Source organism: Fistularia commersonii, chromosome 10 (assembly GCF_037954325.1).
Source record: "Fistularia commersonii isolate RoL2024-O1a breed Wild chromosome 10, RoL_Fcom_v1.0, whole genome shotgun sequence".
In the NCBI taxonomy this organism is placed as follows: Eukaryota; Metazoa; Chordata; class Actinopteri; order Syngnathiformes; family Fistulariidae; genus Fistularia; species Fistularia commersonii.
In genome coordinates this window covers 4,020,519-4,045,800 of record NC_141293.1, presented here as the reverse complement: position 1 = coordinate 4,045,800, position 25,282 = coordinate 4,020,519, and the positions used below count along the sequence as shown (strand labels likewise).

The 25,282-nt window shown below is 43.5% G+C and overlaps 2 protein-coding genes and 1 long non-coding RNA gene across 6 annotated transcripts in view; 2 read left to right on the top strand and 1 right to left on the bottom strand.

Annotated features, from left to right (window-relative positions):
• The window catches only part of zfyve9a (zinc finger, FYVE domain containing 9a), a 46,089-nt gene extending 35,632 nt beyond the window's left edge, over nucleotides 1–10,457 (top strand). For all 4 annotated transcript variants that reach the window (XM_086153386.1, XM_086153385.1, XM_086153383.1 and 1 more), the window contains 6 exons: nucleotides 588–738; nucleotides 2,135–2,215; nucleotides 3,819–3,981; nucleotides 5,569–5,674; nucleotides 5,772–5,948; nucleotides 7,366–10,457. In XM_086153386.1, coding sequence (XP_086009512.1) covers nucleotides 588–738; nucleotides 2,135–2,215; nucleotides 3,819–3,981; nucleotides 5,569–5,674; nucleotides 5,772–5,948; nucleotides 7,366–7,527 — 840 coding nt within the window. In that variant the 3' untranslated portion in view covers nucleotides 7,528–10,457. The remainder of the gene's footprint in view (nucleotides 1–587; nucleotides 739–2,134; nucleotides 2,216–3,818; nucleotides 3,982–5,568; nucleotides 5,675–5,771; nucleotides 5,949–7,365) is intronic.
• On the bottom strand, nucleotides 8,605–25,035 carry cc2d1b (coiled-coil and C2 domain containing 1B). Its single transcript, XM_086153387.1, has 24 exons — nucleotides 24,915–25,035; nucleotides 24,684–24,828; nucleotides 23,310–23,416; nucleotides 22,918–23,037; nucleotides 22,589–22,729; nucleotides 21,559–21,904; nucleotides 20,952–21,070; nucleotides 20,404–20,494; nucleotides 19,521–19,577; nucleotides 18,701–18,828; nucleotides 17,975–18,047; nucleotides 17,711–17,847; nucleotides 17,171–17,297; nucleotides 16,819–16,991; nucleotides 16,599–16,724; nucleotides 16,183–16,241; nucleotides 15,958–16,074; nucleotides 15,791–15,864; nucleotides 14,978–15,036; nucleotides 14,813–14,864; nucleotides 14,628–14,727; nucleotides 13,080–13,170; nucleotides 12,254–12,662; nucleotides 8,605–12,178 (listed from the first exon to the last, which is right to left on the bottom strand). The coding sequence occupies exons 1-23, from the start codon at nucleotides 24,975–24,977 to the stop codon at nucleotides 12,504–12,506; spliced, it is 2,664 nt and encodes an 887-aa protein (XP_086009513.1). The 5' UTR covers nucleotides 24,978–25,035; the 3' UTR covers nucleotides 8,605–12,178; nucleotides 12,254–12,503.
• Nucleotides 16,716–24,981, top strand: LOC147230146 (uncharacterized). Its single transcript, XR_015106669.1, has 3 exons — nucleotides 16,716–16,752; nucleotides 22,845–23,047; nucleotides 24,717–24,981. It is a non-coding gene; the product is annotated as an uncharacterized LOC147230146 (long non-coding RNA).
• Nucleotides 25,036–25,282: the final 247 nt, after the last annotated feature.

Here is a 25,282-nt window from a genome sequence, read left to right as displayed (position 1 = left end):
TGAGGCCTCCTTTGCCCCGCCACCTTCCCGCTGTGGAGATGATGTGTGAGAAAAAAAATCCCCGTGGGTCCGCACAGCCAAAATGGAAGCGCGGGGCTGCCAACGCCTTCAAAACGCCACCGCCTCGAGGCGCTAACAAATGTTCAACGGGAAGGATTGATTCACGCGAGGTACCATTTGGCGACGGCGGAGCGAACTGTTCGCCGGTTGTAATGTTTGGCAGCGTCGCGCCGTAGCAGATGGGAACCCGGCTGCGCGACGTCCGGGGGACGCTTTCTCAGCAGCTCACAGCGAGCGGTTAAAGCCCTCCAGATTTTCAGTTTTACTCCTGATTTGCAAAGATGGAGGCTTCAAAGCGACACGGCCGCAGGGGATGCAGAGGAATTATTTCCGCTATTGATATCCACGCCATTAATGTCGCTTCCCCGCAATCTGTCATCTCTACGCCGTCCCATTTAGCTCCGGGACTTTTACCCACAAGCCCACTGCAATTAGGCTTAAGCAAGCAGCCTCCGTCGAAGCCGGGCCTCGGCAGCAAACGCCCGGAGGGCGGCTCAATTAACCGCGGATGTTGTTTGTCCTCGCAGCTGATGAAGGCTATGAACAAGTCCAACGAGCACGTGTTGGCCATGGGGGCGTGTTTCAACGACCGGGCGGACTCTCACCTGGTGTGCGTTCAGAACGACGACGGGAACTACCAGACCCAGGCCATCAGCATCCACCACCAGCCTCGCAAAGGTGCCTCGCAAACACACAAATAAAGATCCCGCCTCGCGTTGTCCAGCTCATCTGCTCCGTTTTGCTTCTTTTCCTCAAATCTCCCTTCCATCTAATCCCTCTCTCTGCTAGTCCATCCATAAATCTTCTCTCTGGTCTTCTTCTAGACTCGGGGTTTGCGACCTGTACCGCTCAAAGAACCGTCTGACGCCGTTTCCCCAGAGTAGAGAAAACACCGGGTGCTACACTACCCTTTTGAAATGTAAAATGAATTAACACAGTATAAAATAAGGTTGTGTTTTTTTTTTTTTTTTTCCTTTATGCTGTGTATAAACAAAATATGTCGCTTTTTTTTTTAAATCGATGAACGACCGCGGAGAAACTGAAATTACACTTCTGCATGCGACAAAACATTTTTGAACTCCAAAAAAAAAAAAAGACGTTGGGTTGAAGGTTATTTTGAATCAAAATACTCAATGCCTATTTGAGTCCTTCTTATATTTATGGGGAAAAAAAAGACAAACTTATATGATCCACTGGCAGCAGAGTAAAAATGCCGTCCTTTTACTTGCGCGTGCAGTTGCGACAAAAATATTTGTACACATTTTATTGCGAGGTTACAACATTGTCATAATGGTCAAATTCAAAATGACATTTTAAAAATGAAAAAAGCTAAATAAAATTCATTGATTATTAATTTTACTTAATTTAACTTAATTAATAAAATATAGTTTATCATTTTAAATCTATTAATTATTCTCAACTCCAGCATCCGTCGACCCAGATCCCCACCATCTACTGTCAATGTCCGAATCTCTAAATTTTATTTAGAGGTAACAAGATCGCCATAATCGTCAAATTCAAAATGACATTTTAAACATAAAAAAAGGCAAATAAAATTAATTAATTATAAAGTTAACTTAACTTAATAAAATGAAGTTAATTATTTTAAATCTATTAATTATTCTCAACTCCAGCATCCGTCTACCCAGATCTCCACCATCTACTGTCAATGTCCGAACCCCTAAATTTTATTTAGAGATTACGAGATTGCCTTAATCGTCAAATTCAAAATGACATTTTAAACATGAAAAAAGGCAAATAAAATTAATTAATTATTAAGTTAACTTAACTTAATAAAATTAAGTTAATTATTTTAAACCGATTGATTATTTTCAACCCCAGCATCCGTCTACCCAGATCTCCACTATCAACTGTCAATGTCCAAATCGTCTCAGTGTGAATTTATCTCCAGAAAGTCGAACACGTGAACCTCAGCATCTTCATCTGTGCTGCCTTCAGCTCTGCATCCTGTCTTCTCCTCACTGTCTCCAAACCAGCGAGGGCTGGCCTCACCTCCGCGTTCTCCACCGGGTCATCATATTTGAAAATAACCAGCCGTCTCTCTGTCCCTCAGTGACCGGCGCCTGCTTCTTCGTCTTCAGCGGCGCTCTGAAAGCTTCGTCGGGCTTTTTGGCCAAAACCAGCATCGTTGAAGGTGAGCGTGACTCCCCTGCGACCTCCAGCCGACCTCCGGGCAAATGCGAAAGAAAAAAAAAAAGCGTTTCTGCAAAACTTTTCCAGGAGCTCATCCGACGTGATATAGAAATCGAGAATGTCGAACAAAACTATTTTAAATTACATAAATGGGAATGATTGAGCGGTTGCCTGAGGACACTGCGGGTATCTATTGTTTTTGTTGTTTTTCAGGGGTTACACATTTTTTCTTACTGTATTTTCGTATCTTGATTTTTTTCTTATTTTGATGTACCTGGATGCTACGACTATTTAATTTCCCCAAGGGAAAGAATAAAGTTATCTATCCTATCTATCCTATCTATCCTATCTATCCTATCTATCCTATCTATCCTATCTATTCCATCTATCTATCCATCTATCCATCTATCTATCCATCTATCTATCCATCTATCTATCTATCTATCTATCTGTCCATCTATCCATCTATCCATCCATCCATCCATCCATCCATCCATCCATCCAAGGGGTGAGCAAACTCCAGCCTGCGGGCCACATCTTGGCCGTTGGTCTTTTTAATCCGGCCCAAAGATTGGAGGAGAATTAATACTAATATCTATTAATATCAATAAATGTAGGAACTCAAACAGGAGATTATTTCAGTTTTAGAGCTACTTGAGAATTTTCCTGAGCTGAATGAACTGGATGTAAAGCGACATGGGAAATCCGGTTTGTGCCAAACGTCAGAGCCTTCAAAACAAAACTGGTAGTATTTTCAAAACAAATGTCAGACGAGTCTGATATGTACTGTTAACAAATGCGTTGTTGTTTTTTTTTTATATATATATATGTATCGTATCTCGTGCTGACCCGGCCTGTCTGTCAAATTTTAAAAGTCCATGCAGCCCCTTAGCCAAAAAGTTTGCCCACCCCTGATCTATCCCCAACTCTCACCATCTAGCTAGTTAGCTAGCTAGCAAAGGGATAGATAGATAGATAGATAGATAGATAGATAGATAGATAGATAGATAGATAGATAGATAGATAGAGAGGGGGGAGTGGGGATATGTAGATAGATAGCTCTCGAGCTAACTAGATAGCTCTCGAGCTATCTATCTCCAGGACTGTCTCAGAAAATTAGAATATTGGGATAAAGTTCTTTATCTTCTGTAATGCGATTAAAAAAAACAAATATTACTTTTTCATGATATTCTAATATTTCGAGATACGATTTTTGAGTTTTCTTAAGATGTAAGCCATAATCAGCAATATTAAGATAATAAAAGGCTTGCAATATTTCAGTTGATTTGTCATGAATCCAGAATGTATGACATATTTGTTTTTGTAATTGCATTACAGAAGGTAAAGAACTTTATCACAATATTCTAATTTTCTGAGACAGTCCTGTACATATCCCCCCTCCCTCTATCTAGTTAGCTAGCTAGCGATAAAGCTATCTATCTTTCTCCTCCATCGAGCTCGCTAGCAACTTTACATATATATATATATATGAAGCGATAGAGAATGAAGATCTCCACTCTCTGCTGCTTTGACCTCTGTGCTGGGCGGGATGAGGGCAGAGAACAGGTTTCCGACCCGTGTGATTCCCCCCCCCCCGCCTCCAGACGGCGTGATGATCCAGATCACCGCCGAGACCATGGACTCGCTCCGTCAGGCCCTGCGCGACATGAAGGACTTCACCATCACCTGCGGCAAGGCCGACCAGGAGGACAACCAGGAGCTGGTCCACGTCCAGTGGACGGAGGACGACCACAACTTCAACAAGGGGTGAGGCTCAGAACATCACATTGGTCCAACCATACATGATGGATGAGCAAAGTCAGCAAAAAAAAAAAAAAAATGACATCAAGGTTCCTGCTAGTTAGCTTAGCACAACGAATAACTGAGCTTACCTCCGGCATGTATCATCAGATGCAGTATTCTTGTCGTTAGATAAGATTTTATGGATCCCCATCGGGGAAATTCGTTTGTCACAGCAGTGCAACAATAGCAAGAAATATGAATATAAATATAAATAAAAGCCACAATCGAAAGGATGAAGACAACGAGGATGAAAGTAGACAACAGAATGAGAACAACATGGATAAAAATAGCTAACAGAATGACAACAACGGGTAAAAATAAACAGAACAGTGACAATAACAATGATAAAAATAGACAACAGAACGACAACAAGAATGAAACAAGACAATAGAAATGACAACAACTACAAGGATAAATACAGATAACAGAATGACGACAACAGGGATGAAAATAGACAACAAAACAACGACAACAATGAAAATAGACATCAGAATGATGACGAGGATAATAATCGACAACAGAACAACAACAACAGCAAGAATAAAAATAGACTACAGGACAACAAGAAGGATCAAAATAGACAACAGGACAACAATAACGGATACAAACAGACAACGGGACAACAAGAAGGATCAAAATAGACAACACAACACCAACAAGAAGGATAAAAATAGACAACAGAATGACAACAAGAAGAATAAATATAGACAACAGAACAACAACAACAAGAAGGATGAAAATAGACAACAGAATGATGACAAGAAGGATATATATAGACAACAGAAAGACAACAACAAGGATCAAAATAGACAACAGGACAACAAGAATGAAAATAGACAATAGAATGACAACAACAACAAGGATAAAAACAGACAACAGGACAACAAGAAGGATCAAAATAGACAACAGAACGACAACAACTGGGAAGAAAATAGGCAACAGAATGAAGACATCAAGATGGATATATATAGACAACAGAAAGACAACAACAATGATAAAAATAGACAACAGAATGACAAGGATAAAAATAGGTAACAGAAGGACAACAGCAACAAGGGTAAAAATAATCAGAACAATGACAATAACAAGGATAAAAATAGTAAATAGAACAACAAGAAGGACAACAGAACAACAACTGGGATGAAAATAGACAACGGAATGAGGACAAGGATAAAAATAAACAGGACAACAACAACAACAAGGATAAAAATAGAAAACAGAATGAGAAGAAGGATAAAAATAGACAACAGAACGACAACAACAACAAGGATCTAAAGGGACAACAGAATGACGACGACAACAAGGATAAAAACGGACAACAGAATGACGACAACAATATGGATATAAATAAAAAAAAAGAGGATGAAGACATGACGTGTGTGAACGAGCGAGGCGACGAGGTGAAAGGACTTTCCACACCAGCTTGTTTTGTGATCATAGTGTGAAAAGTTTGGATTTTCATTAACAACCCTAACAGCGGGCGCGGCACACACACACACCTCCCGTCCACGCTTTAAGCTCACCCCTGACTCTGTGCGTTTGCGGCTCCAGCGTCATCAGCCCCATCGACGGCAAGTCTATGGAGTCCATCGCCAGCGTGAAGATCTTCCACGGCTCCGAGTTCAAGGCCAACGGCAAGGTCATCCGCTGGACGGAGGTACGCCGCCGGGCCGCAGCGTTCTCAACCTATTATTCCAAAGATTCATCTTCACTCCTGTGTGTGTGTGTGTGTGTGTGTGTGTGTGTCCTGCCAGGTGTTTTTCCTGCAAAGTGAAGACCAACCCAACGGCCTGGGTGACCCCGCCGACCACAGCCGGCTGACAGAGAACGTGGCAAGGGCGTTCTGCGTGGCGCTCTGCCCGCACCTCAAGCTGCTGAAGGAGGACGGCATGGCCAAGCTGGGCCTGCGGGTCACGTTGGACTCGGACCAGGTAGGGAAAACACACACACACACACACACAGACGTCGGCGTGTTTTACAGCAGTATTTCCTCAGGGAGTATAAATATTCAAAATGAGGACAGACGGACTTTCAAGGCTGACATTTGCAGATTTGTGTGATTCCAACATGGGATTAAAAAAAAAACAACAAAATGTTGCGTGAGAGGCGCAGCTCTGCAAACACTGGAATACATTTCAAACAGAAAGATTTCCTCTGCGCAAACGCACAGTTTATTTCACAGTAATGAAGTACAAATCCAATAAACTATTATTTTCAGATTACCGAGAACTACGGCCAAAAATAACCAAATAAATCTACGTGTACAAAAATAGGCCGCACTTTTCTATGAGCCGCAGGTGTCCACGTTGTAACATGAGATATTTACACAAACATTTTTTTTTTACTTTTAATTCAATACATACCGGTAACATCCACAGATTCGTGCTGGAAAAGCTTTTTTTTTCCGAACAGTGCCTGCAACACGGCTGTTGAAAAAGATGAATAATAAATAACACAAAGAAAAGTCCATCCATTTTCTATCCCCGCTTTGTCCCAAACTAGCTGATCGCTATCTTGTTCTTCCTCCTGCGCACTAAAACCAATAAAAGTCTTCTTCTTTGGTGTCGGAATTGAGCGGCTTCCGAATTTCACGATCATTTCATTTGCCCATTGTGACGAAGCTAAATATTTTGGCGGCGTGAAGCTTATTAGCCCAAAAAAAAATCGATAAATTACTGTTCAAATCGTGGGAAAAAAGTAGCTATTCAGAAAATACGACTATTGTGATAAAGTTCTTCTGTAATGCAATTAAAAAAACAAAAATTACTTTTTCATTATATTCCAATCTTTCGAGATAGGATTTTTTAGTTTTCCTAAGATGTAAGCCATAATCGGCAATATTAAAATAATAAAAGGCTTGGAATATTTCAGTTGATTTGTAATGAGTCCAGAATGTATGACATTTTTGTTTTTGTAATTGCTTTACAGAAGATAAAGAACTTTATCACATTATTCTAATTTTCTGAGACAGTCCTGTATATATATATGTGTGTGTGTGTTTATCTATATGTGTGTGTGTGTTAAAATGATATTACAAAATTGATATTTTTTTTGGTTTCATTTATTACATACATATAATTATTTTCATTTAGTTTATTATTTCATACATGTTCAATCCGTGTGAAATTCACATATCACTTTTTACAGCCTTACATGCTCAAAATTTCATCTTCATTTATCCAGTTATTTTATTTTCTCACATTCCATTTACCATTCGATCTGGAATTTTTCCCGGTTTATTCTAAATTGCGATTTTCAAGTGTCCGACGCCCCTCCCCCTCCCTCCCTCCATAACAAATCTCTTCCACTTGTGAACTTTGACCTTTCCGGCCACCCGGCGCCCCCCAGGTGGGCTACCTGGCAGGAAGTAACGGCCAGCCGCTGCTGCCTCAGTACCTGAGCGACCTGGACAGCGCCCTGATCCCCGTCATCCACGGCGGGGCGTGCCAGCTGAGCGAGGGCCCCGTGGTCATGGAGCTGGTCTTCTACATCCTGGAGATCATCTCCTAGGACCCCAAACCCCGACATCAACCCTTCTCCAGGTGCCATTTTTGCACTCGGGACAAACCTGGAAACTGCGCTACGCCGACGGTTAGCTCTCCTCATGTCAGCCTATGCATCCCCAAAGCTCCAGAGGACGCCAGCACACACACACACACACACACACTTTAAATCAGATCAGTTGAACGGTTCATGACAGGATCCAGCGGAGATCCTCCAACATGACCGCCGGTAGCTTTTTAGTATCTTTGTTTTCATAACGCTGTCCACGTTAGCGTCCCAGCTAATTGTTTCTGCAAACCATCTCGGAAGGTTCTGAAGCCCCCGGTTCCTCCTTCGTCCAGCTCTTCCTCCCCAGCTCAGATCCCGAAGAGAGCGTGTAGCAGCGCAGCGAAGGGACGGCTGCAGAGTAGCAGGACGCTGACCTTTCGGCGCCGCAACATCTCCAATTTTTTTATTTTTTTTTTCCCCCGGTGAAATGGGCTCCGCGCCTCGAAATTGAAAGGAATCATCCAAAAACATTCGCCTCCGTTTTAATCCCACTGAATCAAAACCGACCAGTCAGGGTTTGTTTATTTATTTTTTTGTTTGTTTTGTTTTTTTTTAACTCAAGCGGAGAATGAAAAAACCAAGTCGTCTCATCGTGACAGATGTTTTCCTCCCAACCTCCAGTCATGAGAACGTCCATCAGTGTCCATGAAGATCCCAGTAAGGAGGAGAAATCATGTAGAGACGCGGAAATCAACAGAGCAGGGTATCATATCGTTGGTTTAAAGTCATAGGAAAGGGAAAATACCATTTTAAAAATTTGTCGCCTATTTAAAAAAAAAAAAAAAATTGACATTTTCCTCTAACATAATCTTTTTCTTCTCCAAAAGAAATGGGGAAACGCTTTAAAATTAGACTAAAAATAAGAATTGTAAATGGCATAAAGCCAATTAAATATCCCCCACCTGGAAATAAACAAATTAAAAAATGACCCCCAAATCTGCGGCCCCAAAAAAAAGAAGAAAAAAAAACAGCCCCTCATCCCGCCAGCACCTCAATGGGACCTTAAAGAAAAAGGAAGTTAGAAGGCGCCTTGTGTTTTTCTTTTTTTCTTTTTTCCATTTTTTTTTTTCTTTTTATTTTGTGGAGCAAAGTGCTCAGTGCCTGCAGCATCAGGGGGGATCAGCATCACCTCTCAAGCTTTACCCGTCCACTGCCGGACGCTTCACGTCATGGACTAAATAAAACACGCGGACGTTCTTCTTGTATATATTTTTCTTCTTTTTTTTTTTTTTTTCCTCCAAACCCGCGTCTTTGTCGCCCGCAGAGATTCCGGAGCAGAGACATTTACCGAAAGAACTGCATCACCGAGGCGATCGACCGTCCGTCCATCCTATTTATGAGAGACAAAAAAAAAAAAAAAAGAAAACGAAAAAAAAAAAAGGGTTCAAATGCTTTACTGACAAACAATCTGTACGACGAAGCTGACAAAAGAAGAGGGAAACCTTGTTTTTTTGTAATCTTCACCATCAGCTCCTCCAGCATCCTCATCACAGCGATGGAAGGAAAACAAAAAAAATATTTTGGTGTCTTTTTAATCGTACCTATAAACTAACGGTTAAAGATGTAAAGATATAGTATAAATATATATATATATAAATATATAAATATTTAAGAGCTGTATTAAAATGCAGAATCAGTGCACTGGATTCTAAGCCATTTACAGGAGAACGGAAAGAGTTTTGGAAGCTGAGTGTTGGGTGAGGCTCCGGTTCCCGCGGGGAGAAAAAAAAAGAAAGTGTCCCTTCGGAAAAAAAGTCGTCCCGACCTGAAGCTGAATGTATTCTCGTCTCGCGTTTTCCCGCCGTCCCCCCCGGCGCTCCAAAGCAAAACCTGGGGCTTGTCGCGAAAAACCGCGTTCCCTTCGGAAAAAAAAAAAAAAAAAAAAAAGGCCTCAACCGTCTTAGAAATTTGAAACGGACCTGGAAAAAAAATAAAATAAAGAATGTACTCCCATTGACACCCCACCCTGTTCAATCAAGCTTTTTTTTTTTTTTTTTTGTAATTTGTCTCAGCTTAATCATTGCCCCCTCACACACACTCACACACACTTCCTCCCGTCAAAATGTACAGTCATCCTACACCGTAAAGGTGAAACGCCTCCGTCTTGGATCGTGCTAATGTCAAAAAGCAGAAGGGGCTGCATTTCAACGGTTCTTTTTGAGAACCCACCGCTCCCGCTCCGCACCCCGAGACAATCTCTTGACAATCCGCGGACGATTTCCGGCGCTTTTTCGACCCAGCCCATCCGGGACCTGTAGCGACTCTTGTCCTTTTCTACGAAACTCCTGTAGCACAAACACTGCAGCGCGCGCAGCCGATCAGAACGTCCGCCGGAGACCCAACTAGAGGTCAAGGGTCATCGATTCTGGGTTTTTCTTAACTGTGATCGTACCAAGAGTCGGTGTTCGCTCAATCACTGTGTTTGACTTCCTTATGCTGCCAGTTCTGTTTTTATACATTAGCATAACAGAGGAGACATGACAACTATTCTGTTGTTTGATTTTTTTTTTTCCTGTCTTGTTTATATTTTGGCATTTTTCTCTGATTTGTGCAATACGTCCGAAATTCCAAAAAAAACAAAAAAGGGTGCAATTTTGTTTTGACTGAACAGTAGCATTTTTTTCTTTTTTGTATTGAGTTGTAAGATGTTACTATCCAAACTATTAACACTGCATGCCAACAGAAAACAAGCTCGAAACAGTAAAGAAAGTGAATCAACTTTGCATTTTAACAGTTTGTTTGGTTATGTTTATGTTCAGATGTTTTTCTTTAATAAACATTCAAATCGTTAAAAAAAAAAAAAAGTTCCTTTCACGACAAAATGTCAGTGATCTTTATCAAAGAAAAAAAATGTAGTATATGTAAAATAAACTTATAGAAAATTTAAATGTCTGCTTTAGTTATTTGCTCTTACCGAGAGAACGGAGGAAAAACTCAACAGTGATATCTGTAGCATCTTTAATATTATCTTGAATGGTACATTTTAAAAGCGAAATAGGCGAAAATCTAAACAGTGACATCATTAATCCTTGTAAACAATTATAACGTGATATGCAGAGAGTTGATTTAATAATCTGGGCCGAAGGACGTTGTGAGCTCGGCCTTCCATTTGTTTAATTTCCTAGTAAAAAAAAAAAAAATACTAAAAAAAAAAAAAAAGGGAGAAATGTCAGCGGGCCGGACATTTTCACCGCAGGATGGAGCGCAGGAGTGGAAGGGGGTTTGCAGACCTGCACCGTCCTGATGCGTCACAGTGAAATCAGGTCCGGACAAGCACTTCTGAGGTAAACCTGCAACCTGAAATGTTCACGGTGTCTTGGCGGTTTTAGAGATCCGGCTTTCAGTGAATTTTTCTGTAGGTGGGGAGTTCACATTGGAAGGATTCAGCCTTTAAAGCATGAATGAAAAATGAATTTAATTTTTTTTTTTTTTTTTCTCCAGGTCAATAACAAGCCTGCTTTGAGAAAATTAAATTCAAATTGTGGCGGTAAACTTTCAATTCTTCTGCTGCATCAAATCTGTTGTGAGACTGAGCGCCTCCGAGAGGCCGGTGAACAACACGAATAAGACAAGGAGGTCTGAGGGAAAGGTGATATTTTGCCTGATTTTCAAAACAAATTGGATTTAAGAAAAAAAAAAAAAAAAAAGAAATGCTCTTGAAATGCACAAATGTTCCCTCTCCTCAGTTCTTGTCTCTGTGCCGGGCACCGACGCTCCGTCCCATGTTTTGGGCTAATATGGCTTATTTTGTAGGAGGGACAAAAGGGGTCAGAGCTCCTCGCAGATGTAAGAAGTCGGAATATCTTTCCAGGTCTGTAGAGCTACATCTGCTCCATCGGTGCCAGATATGTAAAGACGAGGAGGAGGAGGAGGAGGAAAAAGTGCTGCTAGAATTTCTTGGTGAGCAAAGTGAGTATGTATGAGTGTTGATGCATAGTTTGAAAATGACGTTTGGGCGGGGAAACGTGCCTCACGTTGCTGCGCAGAGCTCGCTTGTATCGGTCGCACGCCGGGCATGCTAAGCTAAGCTAGCACGTTCCCTGACGGACTGACTTTCGCCCCCACTCGACGACGGACCTCAAACTCAAGAGCAGCTTTAAGTGTAAACAACAACAACAAACACGACGAAAACAAAAAAAAAAAAAAAAAGATTCTCTTGTTAAATGTGCGGCTCTGAGAGTTTTTCAAAATAGGATTTAGTTATTAAATAATCGTATCTTCTACTACACATTATTTCTCGGTTCCTACGTCCAACACCCGGGAGGTGCAACCCGCGGGCCTCAACAGCTAATCTACTTCAAATATGCAGGATCCGACAGCAACGACGATTACTTTGGTATTAGTGCATAGACGCAGTTCGAGATACCGGAGCTTATGAAGTAAATACGGACACATTCTTGGAAAGCGGAGATCGACCGGCTTCCACGCCGGTGTCGCGGTCGGGGAGACGGGATGTGGAAATGTCTATGCGAGGACAGCGGATCTAGCGGCCTGCTTTTCGGCTGACCTGCCGTGAACCGGCTTCGCCGTCTCCCTCTGGTGGACGCCTCGGGAAAGACGCTCCCCGTCTCCAGAATGTGCGGGAGAAGCGAAGAGATCTGACGTAAACCTGCGGATAAAAACAACTCCGGTAAATCTCCTTCGATTGGTTCGGCGCTGACGTGAAAAGAGGACGGGGGCCGACCTGCGCTGGCGGTTCCGGCGGTCCGGGACGGTCAGGCGAGGATCTGAGGTAACAAAACACAAAGCGGTTTCATCCCGTCCTGCTTATTTTTGTTTAATTTCGTCATACCTTTCAACATTCGGTTTATGTTCCTATCCGGCTTGTTTACCGTTCCTATCCCCGATGTTGCTGTTCCCTCTGCTGTCTATTTACTTGTGGATGTCTGACGCTAAAACTGTTCCGGAATAATTTCAATAAAGTTTATCTTCTCTTAAAAGTCAGGATTTAAAATCAGCTCCGGCCTCACCTGAGACCTGTCCACCACCAGCCAGCGCTCGGTGCTCGTCTGCGTGTCCTGCCCGCTCAGGGGCTCCCGCAGTCGGACACGCACCTCCACGCGGCCCCCTGAAGGCTTGCGGCCGTCCATCACCTGCACACACACACACACACACACACACACACACACACACGGGATGTCGTTAAAAACCCGAGATGCTCCGGGGTGACGTTCAAAACACCTTCGTTTGTTGAATGCTGTTTTGAAATCTCGTTATTTCCTGAGTAATTCAATTACGGATTGTCGAGTTAATTATTATTTTCGATTTTTTTTCTCCTTTCACTTGTTCCCTTCAGGTCGTCTTCGAGTCCTTCCTGCTTGGCAGTTCCGGCCTCGGCGTCCTTCCATCTCTGCGTCCTCCGAACGGCCGCTCTCGCCTCCGTCTTTCCGCTAACCTTCGTTCCTCTCCTTTCCAGAGCATCCCTCCGCCCCTCCAGATGTTCCTCCATCGGGTCCCTGAGACCCGAGGAATCCCCGGAAGAACCCGGAAGAACCCGGAACGCCGCCCACCTCCACGATTTCCCTGATTTCACTCTGCGTCTCCAGCTTGTCCAGCTTGACGTGGGCCGTCCCGATGGGCTTGTCGCTCCGCAGGAACCCTCTGGGGACGACATGGGCGGACGGAAAGTACATTTTAATATTACGTATTTATTTAGGTTTTTTTTTTTTTGTGTGTTTTTTTTTTTATATTAATTTATTTTACATGACGCACAGAATGCCGGATTTACACCTAGCATTTTCCCATGACTTGGAAATTATGAAGTGCAAACTAAATAGATTGTTTTAAAAGATAAGAATAAGAACAACTTTATATCTCCCGAAGGAGATTGTTGCACCAGAGTTACAAGAAAAATATAACAATAATAATTAATGGTAGAAAAATTGTATAAACCGTAAAAAATAAGAGAAAAAGAAATACAAAATACAAATAAGAAATAAGAAATATAAAAAAACTATAAAGCGTCTTAAGTTACAAGTGACGTATTAAAAAAGACGTATTACAGGCACTGTTTGGTTAAAGAAAAACATTTCCAGTACGTATTAGTGGATGTTACCGGTATATATTTAATTGAAAGTTTAAAAAAAACAGTTTCTGTGTAAATAGCTCATGTTACAACAAGGACTTATAGACAAGTGTGGCCTATAAATGTACACAGATTTATTTAGTAATTTTTAGCCGGACTGACTTATGTTCACGTGCGCTCGATAGTCCGCAAATTATGGTATCTGTATATTTCATGACGCTCCCTAAGTTCTTATTAAACTTTCACACTCTTATAAACACTTCTTGTAGCGAGTAGCGATTGCGTGTTATTGTGAAATGGACAATGCAAGGCGCTGAATGAGAATAATGCTACAGTCGCTGAGCCAATCAGAGGCCAGGATGCAGAACACAGAGCTCTGATTGGTGGCCACCCCTGAAAATATATATATAAAAATATATTTATCATGCAAAAACCTGTGGTATAGCGAAAAATCTGATATAAAATTACATATGTGAGTTAAAAAAAATCCATAATACAGTGACACCGCGATATGCGGAGGAACTAAAATATATATAGACTGATAGCGACAAGCTCTTTCCTACCTGAGGCTATCAGACTTTTTATTTCCCATCCCTTCAGCTGCAGGGAATCTTAAATTCTTAAAACTTAGAAAAAAAAAAATCTTACCACTTACTGTAAATTGTAATAATTTATCTACATATATAAATGTTCATTACTGCATGCAATATTTCATAACAGCTACATGTTTGACATTTTTTTCATACTCTTTTGCACTCCTTATATTCACTTGTTACTAAAGACACTTTACAGTTTATTTGTATTTCTTATTCTCTCTTTTATTTACAGTTCATACAATTTTCTATTATTATCAATTTTTGTTATATTGTAACTCAATGGCACAATTTCCTTCGAGATAAATAAATTTGTTCTTTTTCTTATGTACATTTTTTTTTATTTAGTAATTTTTTGCTTCCAAATTCTCTAAATCTCTTCTCTAAATCTGTTTTTTTTTTGTTTTTTTTTGTGCAGGTGTTCCCTGTAAATGACCCACCCTTTGTGCAGCAGCTCTAGTTTCAGGCCTTTGGACGCCACCAGTCGCCTGAAGCCGCGGTGGTTACGGTTGACTGACAGGGTGAAGCTCTGGTTGTACTCTGAACACACACACACACACACACACACACGGCTCAGTCTTTAGAAGGCTTTTACGGTTGTGTCGGCGCAGGGAGGCCGCCTCACCGGGGGAGTTGGTGTTCTTGACGACGGCCGTCTTGTGTCTCTGCGGCTGCTCCTGCGAACGTTAGCTTTTATTCGTTTTATTTCTTTTTCTCGGGACCAACCGCTTCACCCGGGGTCGCCGGCGGCGGTGGCGGCGGGAGAAATGTGCGCTCGGCGGCGTCTCACCGTGCTGGGGTAGGGGAAGTCAAACTTGACGTACGCGTCCAGGTCGGCGGTTTGGATCCCTGCCGGGAGAAGCGGCGCGTGGGTCAAACTGGTTTATGTGTTTTCCAGCACTTCTAGTTTGATTTTATTAAACAAAAACGCAGCCGATCTCCCCTTTAATCCTTATTTGAAAAAAATCCTTGAAACTATCCTGACGTTTCTTGCGAACGTCCAATTCAACACTGGTGACTTTTAACCGAATCTGTGATTTATCCTTTGCTTATTTCTTGAGATATCTGTGAAGGTTGAATTCTGATTTGATGGTCAGAAACCAGGTCTAAGGGGGTTGTTATAAGAATAAGAACAACTTTATCAATCCCGAAGGAAATTGCTGTGCCAGAGTTACAGAAAATATAACAGTAATAAATAATAAAAGAAAGGGCAGAATTAGAGATAAAAATAAACTACAAAGTGTCTCAGTGAAACTATAAAGTGTCTTAGTAAACGGTGATAAAACTATAAGTGTCTTAGTAACAAACTATAGGTGGGGTTTGTTGGGGAGAAAATAGCAACTATTGCGTGATTACCTCTTGGGGTTTCACTTTTTCCTTTGTTTAGCTTTACCTTTTCACACTCCAATCCAGGTAATCCCACGAAATTGCCCTTTCGTTGCAACGAACGACACCGCCGTTAGCATAACAACCCCCTTAGACCTAGTTTGTGACCATCAACTCCAACATTGGCAGAAACTCCCATTAGAAATGAGGATGAATGGAGGATTCATTCGGATGGAGAGGAAAAGTAGCAGTTGTTTTTTCTTGTTTTTTTTTTTACCGCTGGGAGCGGGAAGGTTCATCCCTCTGACGACGACCACCACCATCTCGGTGCTGCTCAGCTCCGGGAAGATCCTGGAAAGAGAAAGCCGGAGGTCAGAGCCGTGATCGAAACCCGAAACGGAAACGGGGAGGAATTCCCCGCCGCCGCCGCCGCCGCCGTCCCACCTGACGGTATGGAAGGATTTCTCCTCGAAGTGATGCCTGGGAGGAGGCAGACCCCTCGCCTGAGACAGCTTCAGGACCTCCAGGCTCTTCTTGCACGCTTCCGCCATCTTCTCAAACCTGGAACACACACACACACAGGTAGGATCATTTGTGATTTCTGGATTTATAACAAAAATTAAAAAAAGAAGTAGTTCTGGCGTCCGAAGCAACCCTGGGCTTTCTTACTTTGTTGTTTCTGCGACGTTTCCCAGGTGTGTGAACTGCTTGGAGTAAGTTGTGCATTTCTAAAAAAAAAAAAAAAAGAAAAGCCAGACATCAAGGGGAAGTTTAGTCGCACACACACACACACACACACACACACACACACAAACAACTTTTTTTTAATGGGACTGAATTAATTTTCCAACTTCTAAATATATCAGGGATGAAAACATGGGTTCCTCCGTGCATTTTCAGAAATAGGGTTTAGAAAGACTTTTACCATTTTTTTTTACCAAAAAAAAAAAAAAAAAGGAGGAAAATCAGCTCCTCTTCATGAAGTTCCATGTCATTGGTTTAAATCTCACTTGGGTGTTAAAAAAAATGACAGCGAATGACATTTTCCCGCATGTGTGTGTGTGTGTGTGTGTGTTCCGCCTCACCTCGTACTGCTCCTTGAGGATGGCCGCCAGCTGCGCGTAAACCTGCTCCGCTTTCTCCGAGACCTGGACGTCGCTGTGATGGACCAGGATGAAGTCCTCCTCCTCGTCGGCCGGAGGCGACGGAACCTGCGGGGCGGGGATTCGGGCGGGTGAGGCGAGTCCTTTTCTTGTCTGAACGTGGCGAGAACCGTCCGGTAGAGGAAAGGCGGCGGGTCCCGACCGTGCTGATGTCCACGGCCTTGCCGCCGCTCGCCGCCTCGATCATGGGCTCCAGGCCCTTGGCGGTGCGGAGGAACACCTTGGCCTGCTCCAGGTCCTTCCTCTTCTTGGCCTGCAGGGCGGCGCTCATGTACTGCTTCCTCCGGCTCTGGAGGAACTCCAGCTGCTGAAGCGCTGCGGGGCGGAGGAGGAGGAGGAGGAGGAGGAATCGGGATGAGCTCCTTTGTCGATATTCGCGGAAATACCCGTTCGCGTGAACCTTCTTCATCGTATTTTTTTTGCCGTCGCAATCGCCGCCAGTATTGTCGGTACTATTCCACGGGTGGATGTGGAGGCTTTTGGTGCAGACTGACCTGTCGGTGACAGGCCTTCTCTGGCGCCGGTTCTGTCTGGCGAGGCCGATGGGGTTCTCCTTCGGCCCTGGCCTCCGGCAGGGACCTCCAACATCGGTTTCTTTGGTTCTTCCGGGACCGGCTTTGGCTGCAACGACGATCAAACGCTTTAAAAAAAAAACACGTGATCCGAAATCGCTTTTTCTCTGCGAGCCCATCTTTACTTCCCGGAAGCGTCTCAGATGACGCGATACGAATAAAGGTTGGCGCCGGAGCACCGCGGACGGCGTGAAGATGCCGATGGATTGTCAGTTGCTTTGTGACATTTGGCCAAATGTGAGATGGATTTGGTTCAGTCGTTATCGATACCATTTATTGATATATTTCTCCGAATAACCTTTTGCTCACTGAGGCTCTCCGAGCGCAAACAGCGGAGCGTCCGGGTTCGTTGTGTTTGATTGATTCGATCGGTTAAACGGGGGCTAAAAATGATGACGACGGGATAAATTCGGGAGACGCTTAGCGTTGGATGTGAAGTTGCTTCCCGTGCCGATCGCCCACCTCTTCCCCGTTCTCCTCGTCTTCCTCTTCTTCGTCGGCCGCCTCGGTTGTGGCGATTTTGTCGGCGGCCTCCAGAGCGGCGACGAGTCCCTGCTCGGCGGTGGCGGTCGCCTTCTGCCCGGGGATCGGCGGGAAGCCTGCAGCGGCGGGGAGCGTACCAGCGTCAGCGCAGAAATCGTTTCTTTATCGCGCCGACTTCCAGAGGTCGAGACGCGGGGTGACGAATCAGGCCGGGAGGTAAAAACAAAGAGGGGGGCGTCTCACCGGGGGGGACGGGGAGCTCGGCAAAGTCCACGTTTTTCCCAGCTTTGTGAGCTCTGATAGCACTCTGGTATTGCTGCGGAACAGATTTGAAATATCAGAGCTGCCACGACTTCAAAAAGCTGATCTCACTAAAACCTAACTAATATGAATAAATAAAAGATAGTTCTAATAAATAGTCATCACTGGCTATTTTTTACCAGAAAGTCCAGGAGTTTCCTAGTCGTTGCCTCGATTTGTATTTGCCGGAGGTTGTTTTTATGGGTCTTTTCAAAAGTGAATCATCCCAGAAGGGTGATTCGCGAGCTATCAGTAAGAGCGAGCGGCACTTTTTGAAAATGCTCTGTTGTATAACACGGAAAATATTTAAATGCTTCTTTGTGCGAAAAACCATCAGAGAAAATTAAGAAAAAAAAACAAAAAAAAAAAAACTGCAGATTTTATTGATTTCTTTGAGAAAAAAAAAAGTCTCCAAAAAAATTGCTATTTTGGAGTAGTATTGTAGCATTTATGAGGATAAAATAATTAAAAAAAAAAAAAATCATTTTACATTACATGATAAACAATGAACCCTGAATCCTGATATGACTTTCATGATGTTAAACAGTCTCTTGTTCAATAATTCAAGCAAGCATAAGAACTATGTGAGGTCTTAATCCGTGCTCAGCGTTTGTTTACCGCTCTGGATTCGTTTGCGACATGTTTTGATATTTGACCGATGACGCATACCTTAGCGATGCGGTCGTGCATCCGGGCCTTTCGCTCGTCCCCGCTGGCCTTGGCTTGAGCGGACGCCTCCAAATATTTGGCCCGTCGCTGCTCCAGAGCCTCCAGCGCGTCCTTGGGAACGGCCAGCGCTGGTGGAGATTCAACTTTATTGCCATGACACATGTCCAAGCGCAGGGCATTTAGCATCATAGCGGTTTAGCATCTCACCAAAAAGTGCCCCCCCCCCCAAAAAAAGGGTATAATCTGTAAATTATTTACAAGTATCATATTATCCAGATGGATATGTGCGTTAAATGTGCTATGACTTTAAAACCAACTCCAGCCCGCGCTTCTGTTAGCGCTTGAATGCTAAATGTAAAACCTTAAATGAGCATCTGAATACTTGTAACAAAAAAAAAAAACGTACGCAGACAATTGGCGCTTCATTAACCGGGACCTGAACCCCATTTAAATAAATTCGTTCAAAGCTGCTTTGTTCGGAAATACAACATTGATATATTATTCATGAACACCCCCCAAAAAAAAAAGAAAAGGTACATTTCAAACGCCGGCTTTATTTATGAGCGCCGAATTCCCGCCCGTGTTCCCTTTGCTCTGCGGTCACTGCTCTTTCGGCTCTTCGTGTTTGTTTTGATGTAAAACTTTCTTTCCCCGGCTCTTTCATGTCTCCCGCGACTTCTGATTCTATTTGTAGTGGCGGCATAATTGTATGTAAATCTGCTCCGCTGTGGATAAAAGTTCATCTGTCTCTCTGAGCGTGAGGGAAGCAAACGTACACAAGTTGAGTCGGATCTGAAGTCGCTGAGCGGCGTAAACGTACGTTTAGCAGCGGGAGATGCTGGTTGGTCGACCGACGGGCGTTGCTCGGGAGACGCCTCTGCCGCCGGAGTTGAATTTCCGCATGCGACGGAACGTCAGGGGGAAACAGAAAAAGCATCAGGGTGTAGTTTATTAGAGGTCGATGAAGCGATAAGGACGATAAAAGACGGACGAATGTGCAATTTTGCTCGCAAAAATTCAAATAATTTCCTATCGAATTAAATTATTTCTCTATCAACGTGATAATAACTGTCCAGGTGAGAAACGTCACGAAAAAATACACTGTCGACTGCTACAGATGAAGCTCAATGGAGTTCAATCTATTTACTTTACATTAAATATCAAAAGAATTAGCTTATTGTATTGTATATTAATTCATTATATATTTGCAGATTTTCTAAAATTGCTCGGTCACAGTCTACTAATTCTTAATTATTATCCGAAGATGCTTTTCTATTTTTTCGGATCATTACTTGCAATGTTTTGGAAAGTGTATTGCTGCTATTTAGCTAATAATTCAATCATTTTAATTGATAGTTGCATTTCATGGCAGATTTCTTAGCATTCTTTCAATCCGGCCAACTTTAGCAAACTGCTGGCCGAGTCTCTTTACTGAAATGCATTTTAAGATGTTGTGTTGAATATCCTTTTTGAGCGAGTTCTCTTTAAAATTTCGGGACGCCTTTAGAGAGAATTCATCAGCGGTATTTTGGGTGACTCCATCTTCTCCACCATGCCTTGTAAGGTAAAATGTAAATAATATATTACCGTTGAAAACATAAATGAAATGTTACAGTTGGACCTCCTATAATAATTTCAAATTAACAACCTCCATATATTTGTACTGTAAACATGCGTTTTTATAATACTTTAAAAGGTCATACCGCTTCCCTTGGCGTGTCCTGGAGACGGAGGGAGGCCGCTCAGGTCGACCGCTTGGCCTCTTTTCAAAGCCTCGATCACCGGGTCGAAATTCTGCACGGGAAACACACAGCGAGCCCGTCCGTGTCGAACATAATGCCGCGCTTTGTCGATGTCAGGATGGCTGGCATAATTCGCATACTTGGGAGCGAAGTCGTGCGGGCCGAGGCGGCAAAAACGACCGTCTTTTACCCGCGTATTCGACTCTCGCGCCAGGATCCATTCTTTTGAATATTTGCGGTGGAATGGGCTAAAGCTTAGCGAGCCGCGACGAGCGATCTTGACCATGAAATGGGAGGAAGGATATTGACTCCCGTGACCTGACGTGACACGCGCCGAGTGAGCGGCCGCCGCATTCCCACCGCAGGAAAATGCCCTGCATGGTTACGCCGATCCTTGCTTGCAGTTTCGGCAGGAATTTAAGGAATTTTAAGGGAGAAAGGATGAAATGTTTTATCCGTGTGTGTGTGTATGAGACAAATGCAGGGTGTTAGGTTTCCAAACACCTCACCTTACTGGTCTTGAAGAAGGTCCTAGCCTGCTCCATGTCTCCCTGCTTCTTGGCTGTCAGAGCCGCCAGCCGGTATTCTTTCTGCCGTTCCAGAAGCAGCGTCAGAGTCGCCTCGTCCGCTTTATGGGGCCGCAAACGCGCAATGAGAGGCGTTATTCAGCGCGCAGTCGGAGAGAGGCGCTGTTGTTTGACCGCCACGTTGCGTTCACGACAGACGACGGGGATGAACCCGGTATTTTTTTTTCTAACATGCATTAATGAGGGCTGAGATACAGAGCGGAGGAGATAAAATTCTTCACCAGTGTGTCATCAAGAGACGCTGCAGTTAAAAAGTCAAGGATGTTTTTTTTTCTTTTCCCAGAGTTAATTATCACGCGTGTGTGCCAATGTATGAAAACCATTTTATCACGATCTGATAATAAACCAGGTCGTTCAATGAAATAAGCACATAAAACAGGGTTCCGACTCATAATTATTTGTGGACTATCTTGGTGGTGCGTTTACTGTTGATGTCAGTTACATGGACTTGACTGATCTCCATGTCCTCGTGCAAAAGGGCAATGTTTGGCATCCGACATACGACTTAAAACGCCAAAGCTAGACTCACCATCTGTGTGACCGGCCCGCAGGGGTTCGGCAGGCTCCTCCGGAGACGAAGGCGTGGGAGTGGGCAGGGCCGAGAGGGACGCCCGCTCCCCCTCGCCGCTGGGGGTGATGATCTCTGGGACGGCGGGTGGCGATGCTTCTGTTTCTGCTTCGTCCGCCGCTGCGTCTGAGTCGTCCTGTTGCCGCGTGGTCGCGGGATCAGGGGGAGAGGGTTTCGGAGGGGCGGGGCGCGGGGGCACGGGGGGTCGAGAAGGGGCGCTTTGGGCTCCGGTGGCGACGGGCGGAGGGATCTCCGCCTCGTTCACGGGTCTCCCTTTTCTGACAGCGGCTAGCATGGTCTCCAGGGTCTGAGAACACAGCGGTCACAAACCTTCACCTCTGGTTTGACACGTTTCGTGAAAGTAATTCCTCGGTCAGAGGTCAACGTGTACGTATTGAAGACGGACATGAAATTTGACAATGTATTTAAAGGGCCACGTGCGGCACCTGCTGGAATTTGTCTAAGTATTTCATAAAATTTGCATCCCCTTCCCAAAACTCCTTTGTAAAATCTATTCTGTTGTCCACCTCTTTTCTTAAGTCTTAAGTTAATTTTATTATCGCTAATATTAATCTTGTTCAGATTTTTAACCCTTTGAATCTGGATTTCCTCCCATTGCAAAATTGTTTTTACATCCAAAACGCTAACATTAATTTTACATTAATGCCTTCTCATTGATGGTTCAGCATCAGGTGTTTTTTTTTTTGGTTGGACAGAATTCATAAATGAAACTTTTTTATTTGAATATTTGAACCGACTGAAAATTTGTTGAGAACACCGTAAGCTTCAGGACAGGAGATATTCGCAACTTGTAACAATGAGTATAAAACCTCGCCAATTTATATTTTCAAATAAATACAAGTCTATTTGGAAAGTTAAAGCTATGAGCTATTACTAAATTGTAATTCTCTGTTTTATTTTCAGGCAAATAGTTATAGGGTGACCTCTAGAAAAATCCCAAATCATCCAGCGGCGACGGGCAGTCTCTCACCTTCAGGCCACGATCGAACCTCCTGGTTTTGGAGGTCTCCCCTGCAGCCTTTGCATTTTGCAAGGCTGTCTTGTACAAGGCTATTCTCTCCTCCAGGGTATGCTGGAGGCTGCCAGGTGCTGCCGGCGCCGCCTTTGCTTCCTGCAGTTCACAAACGGAACAAAAAAAAAACAGTCGGGTGTCGTCTGAAAACTGAATTTTACCTGATGAATTTCAAATGTCTTACAGACATAACATCCATGCGTTTCTCTGACAGGGGGAAAAAAGTGACAGACTTCGAAGTGCATCATTTGTACAGATTTCAAAGCGAGCAGGGTGGCATTTCAAACCTGAGTGGGAGAGGATGCTGGTTTAGCAATCTGAGGAGACGCAGCAGAAGGAGAGGATGTGGAAGACTCGCTTTCGGCCTCCTCGGTTTCCTCCTCACCCACCACTTCCTGTAGCTCTGCCTGATCGCCGGTAAATACAGCAAATCATTAGCAACCGATTGATAGTGCAGCTACAAAGCTGGCTTTCAGCGTGAGTCAGGGTTTCAATCGAGTTTCCAGACGGTTTGTGGGGGAAAAAAAAAACAACAAAATATATCTATATACACACAGCTAGACACGCTGTTCACACATACATATATTCCCATAAGAACAACACGAACAAGGGATTTTGAGTGATCAAAAATGCTTATAATGGCTAAAAGAGATGGAGGGATGGTCCCTAAAATACCGACCAACAGTTCTTCGTCATCTTCCAGAACATCGTCGTCGTCTTCATCCTCATCCACATCTCTCATGCACTCGTCGGCCATTTTTGCAATGTCCTCCATGGGTAAGGGACCTGGAACACATTCATGCTGTTCATATATGAAATAGTCAATAGATGACATTGTAAATCACAACATCCTGACTCCGAAGCATAACAACATGAACACTTGGTCCCTTGATCGAAAAGGGAAAGAAAAAAAAATGATTGAGCATGAAATCACATAAAAACATGCAAAAATGAACTTAAAAACCCGCAAAAATGCACCCTCCCTAAAAAAAATCAGTGAGATGTCACCTAATATTACACGCTTGGTCATCTTCTGAGAGAAAAGAAGGCACAAGGGATGCCTTTGTTTTTGGAGAAGCCCTGGTTGAGCAAATCACAGCTTTTAGAAACAACAGTGTTGCAAAACAAGTGAAAGTAACCAGAAGTTGGAATATCAATGTAGTAAAAAAAGAAAAGAAAAATCGGATTGCTCAATAATTCTGACTAGACCTGTTTAATACGGTATATTGATACATTTACAGAAACACACACACACACACACATCAGGGGTGCTGAATGACTCTGTGTCTACTGCACTATGTTGTAATAGTGGAATGTGTATGTAATATGTGATTTTTAAAGTTATTACTATTATCCACGTCCCACCTGCTTTTCCTCAAACAAAATACATTCCGAGTCAAAATGATTTAAATGATCAGATGTTCTGGTCATGTTCTCTGTAGTTTTTTTTTTTTTTTTTCAAATAAGGATATACATCCTCGAACTTATGATTCCAGCGCCAATTCAAACACAGCTCTTTTCAATTTTTTAAATCGGTCAAATAGATTCGCTATGGAAATACAAAGCAAATAAGCTAATATTTCTTCCACAATTTTACACTGACACTCAGGCTTGGAAATGCAAATCGGATGGAAATGCTTTCCAGTGTTAGCGGGTTCCATGTAGAGCATTTTAAATCATATCTTTAGGTGATGTGGGTCTGGATCCGCCGTAAAACTTGCGTCAAAACCAAATAGCTACGACTCTCATCCCGGACGGGTCGAGGCCCGGGGGCGCCAGTGGAAATCGGGCTGCTGTGGGTCGAAAAAGGAGAGGAGGAAGGTGTTTTAGGAAGCGGGGAGAAGAGGAAAAGCAAGAGTCTGGGACAGAAGAGAGGATTTATGGGTGTAGTGAAAGCTGACATGTTAGGTGGCGTGAGAGAAGAGGATACAGAGATTAGGGTTAGATGGAGGAGACTGATGGACACTGTGGGGGGATCCATGAAGAAAAAGAAGAAGGTGATTTGGGTTTGGACTCCTTGAAGGTTGGTGATCATCTTTGGAGACACACTCACTCCTGCCCTTGTTCCTGGTTCTCCCCGCTGCAGGAGTCTTGTTCCCGGTGAGAGCTGCGAGCTCAGCCTCCAGATCGGGGTCGTCCAGATTCTCATCCATGCCCGTCATCATCTCCTCCGGGTCCAGATCCATAAAGAGACCCATCTGAAAGACAACCTTGGGCTGTCAGGAAAGCAGAAGAACCCGGACGTGTGTCGGTCAGATGGGCGAGTGAACTTGTTTGTCCGTACCTGTTTGGCTGCGGCGGCGCCACTGCCTTTAGGGAGCGGCGCTCTCTTCCTTTTCGCAAACATGTTGTTAAAGGTTTCTTAACAGAGCCTCAGGGACGACACTGCGTGAGTAAACTACGCCTATGCAAACGGAAACACATAGAGAAATGACCTCTTGAATTCAAATCATGTGAGCCCTTGTCAGGTGCCTCTTCTAACAGTCACCCGGCATTAACTATTAGCGGCTAGTCGTTAGCTAGCCATGTTTCGCGTCTCCGCCTCGGGGAGAAAAAAAAAAAAGTTGAATTGAAACGCGGTGAAACACCGTGTCTGTAAACATTAGAGCGAGATTTAACGGCGTTTTATGTTGTGAAAGGCGTGAGGGCGTT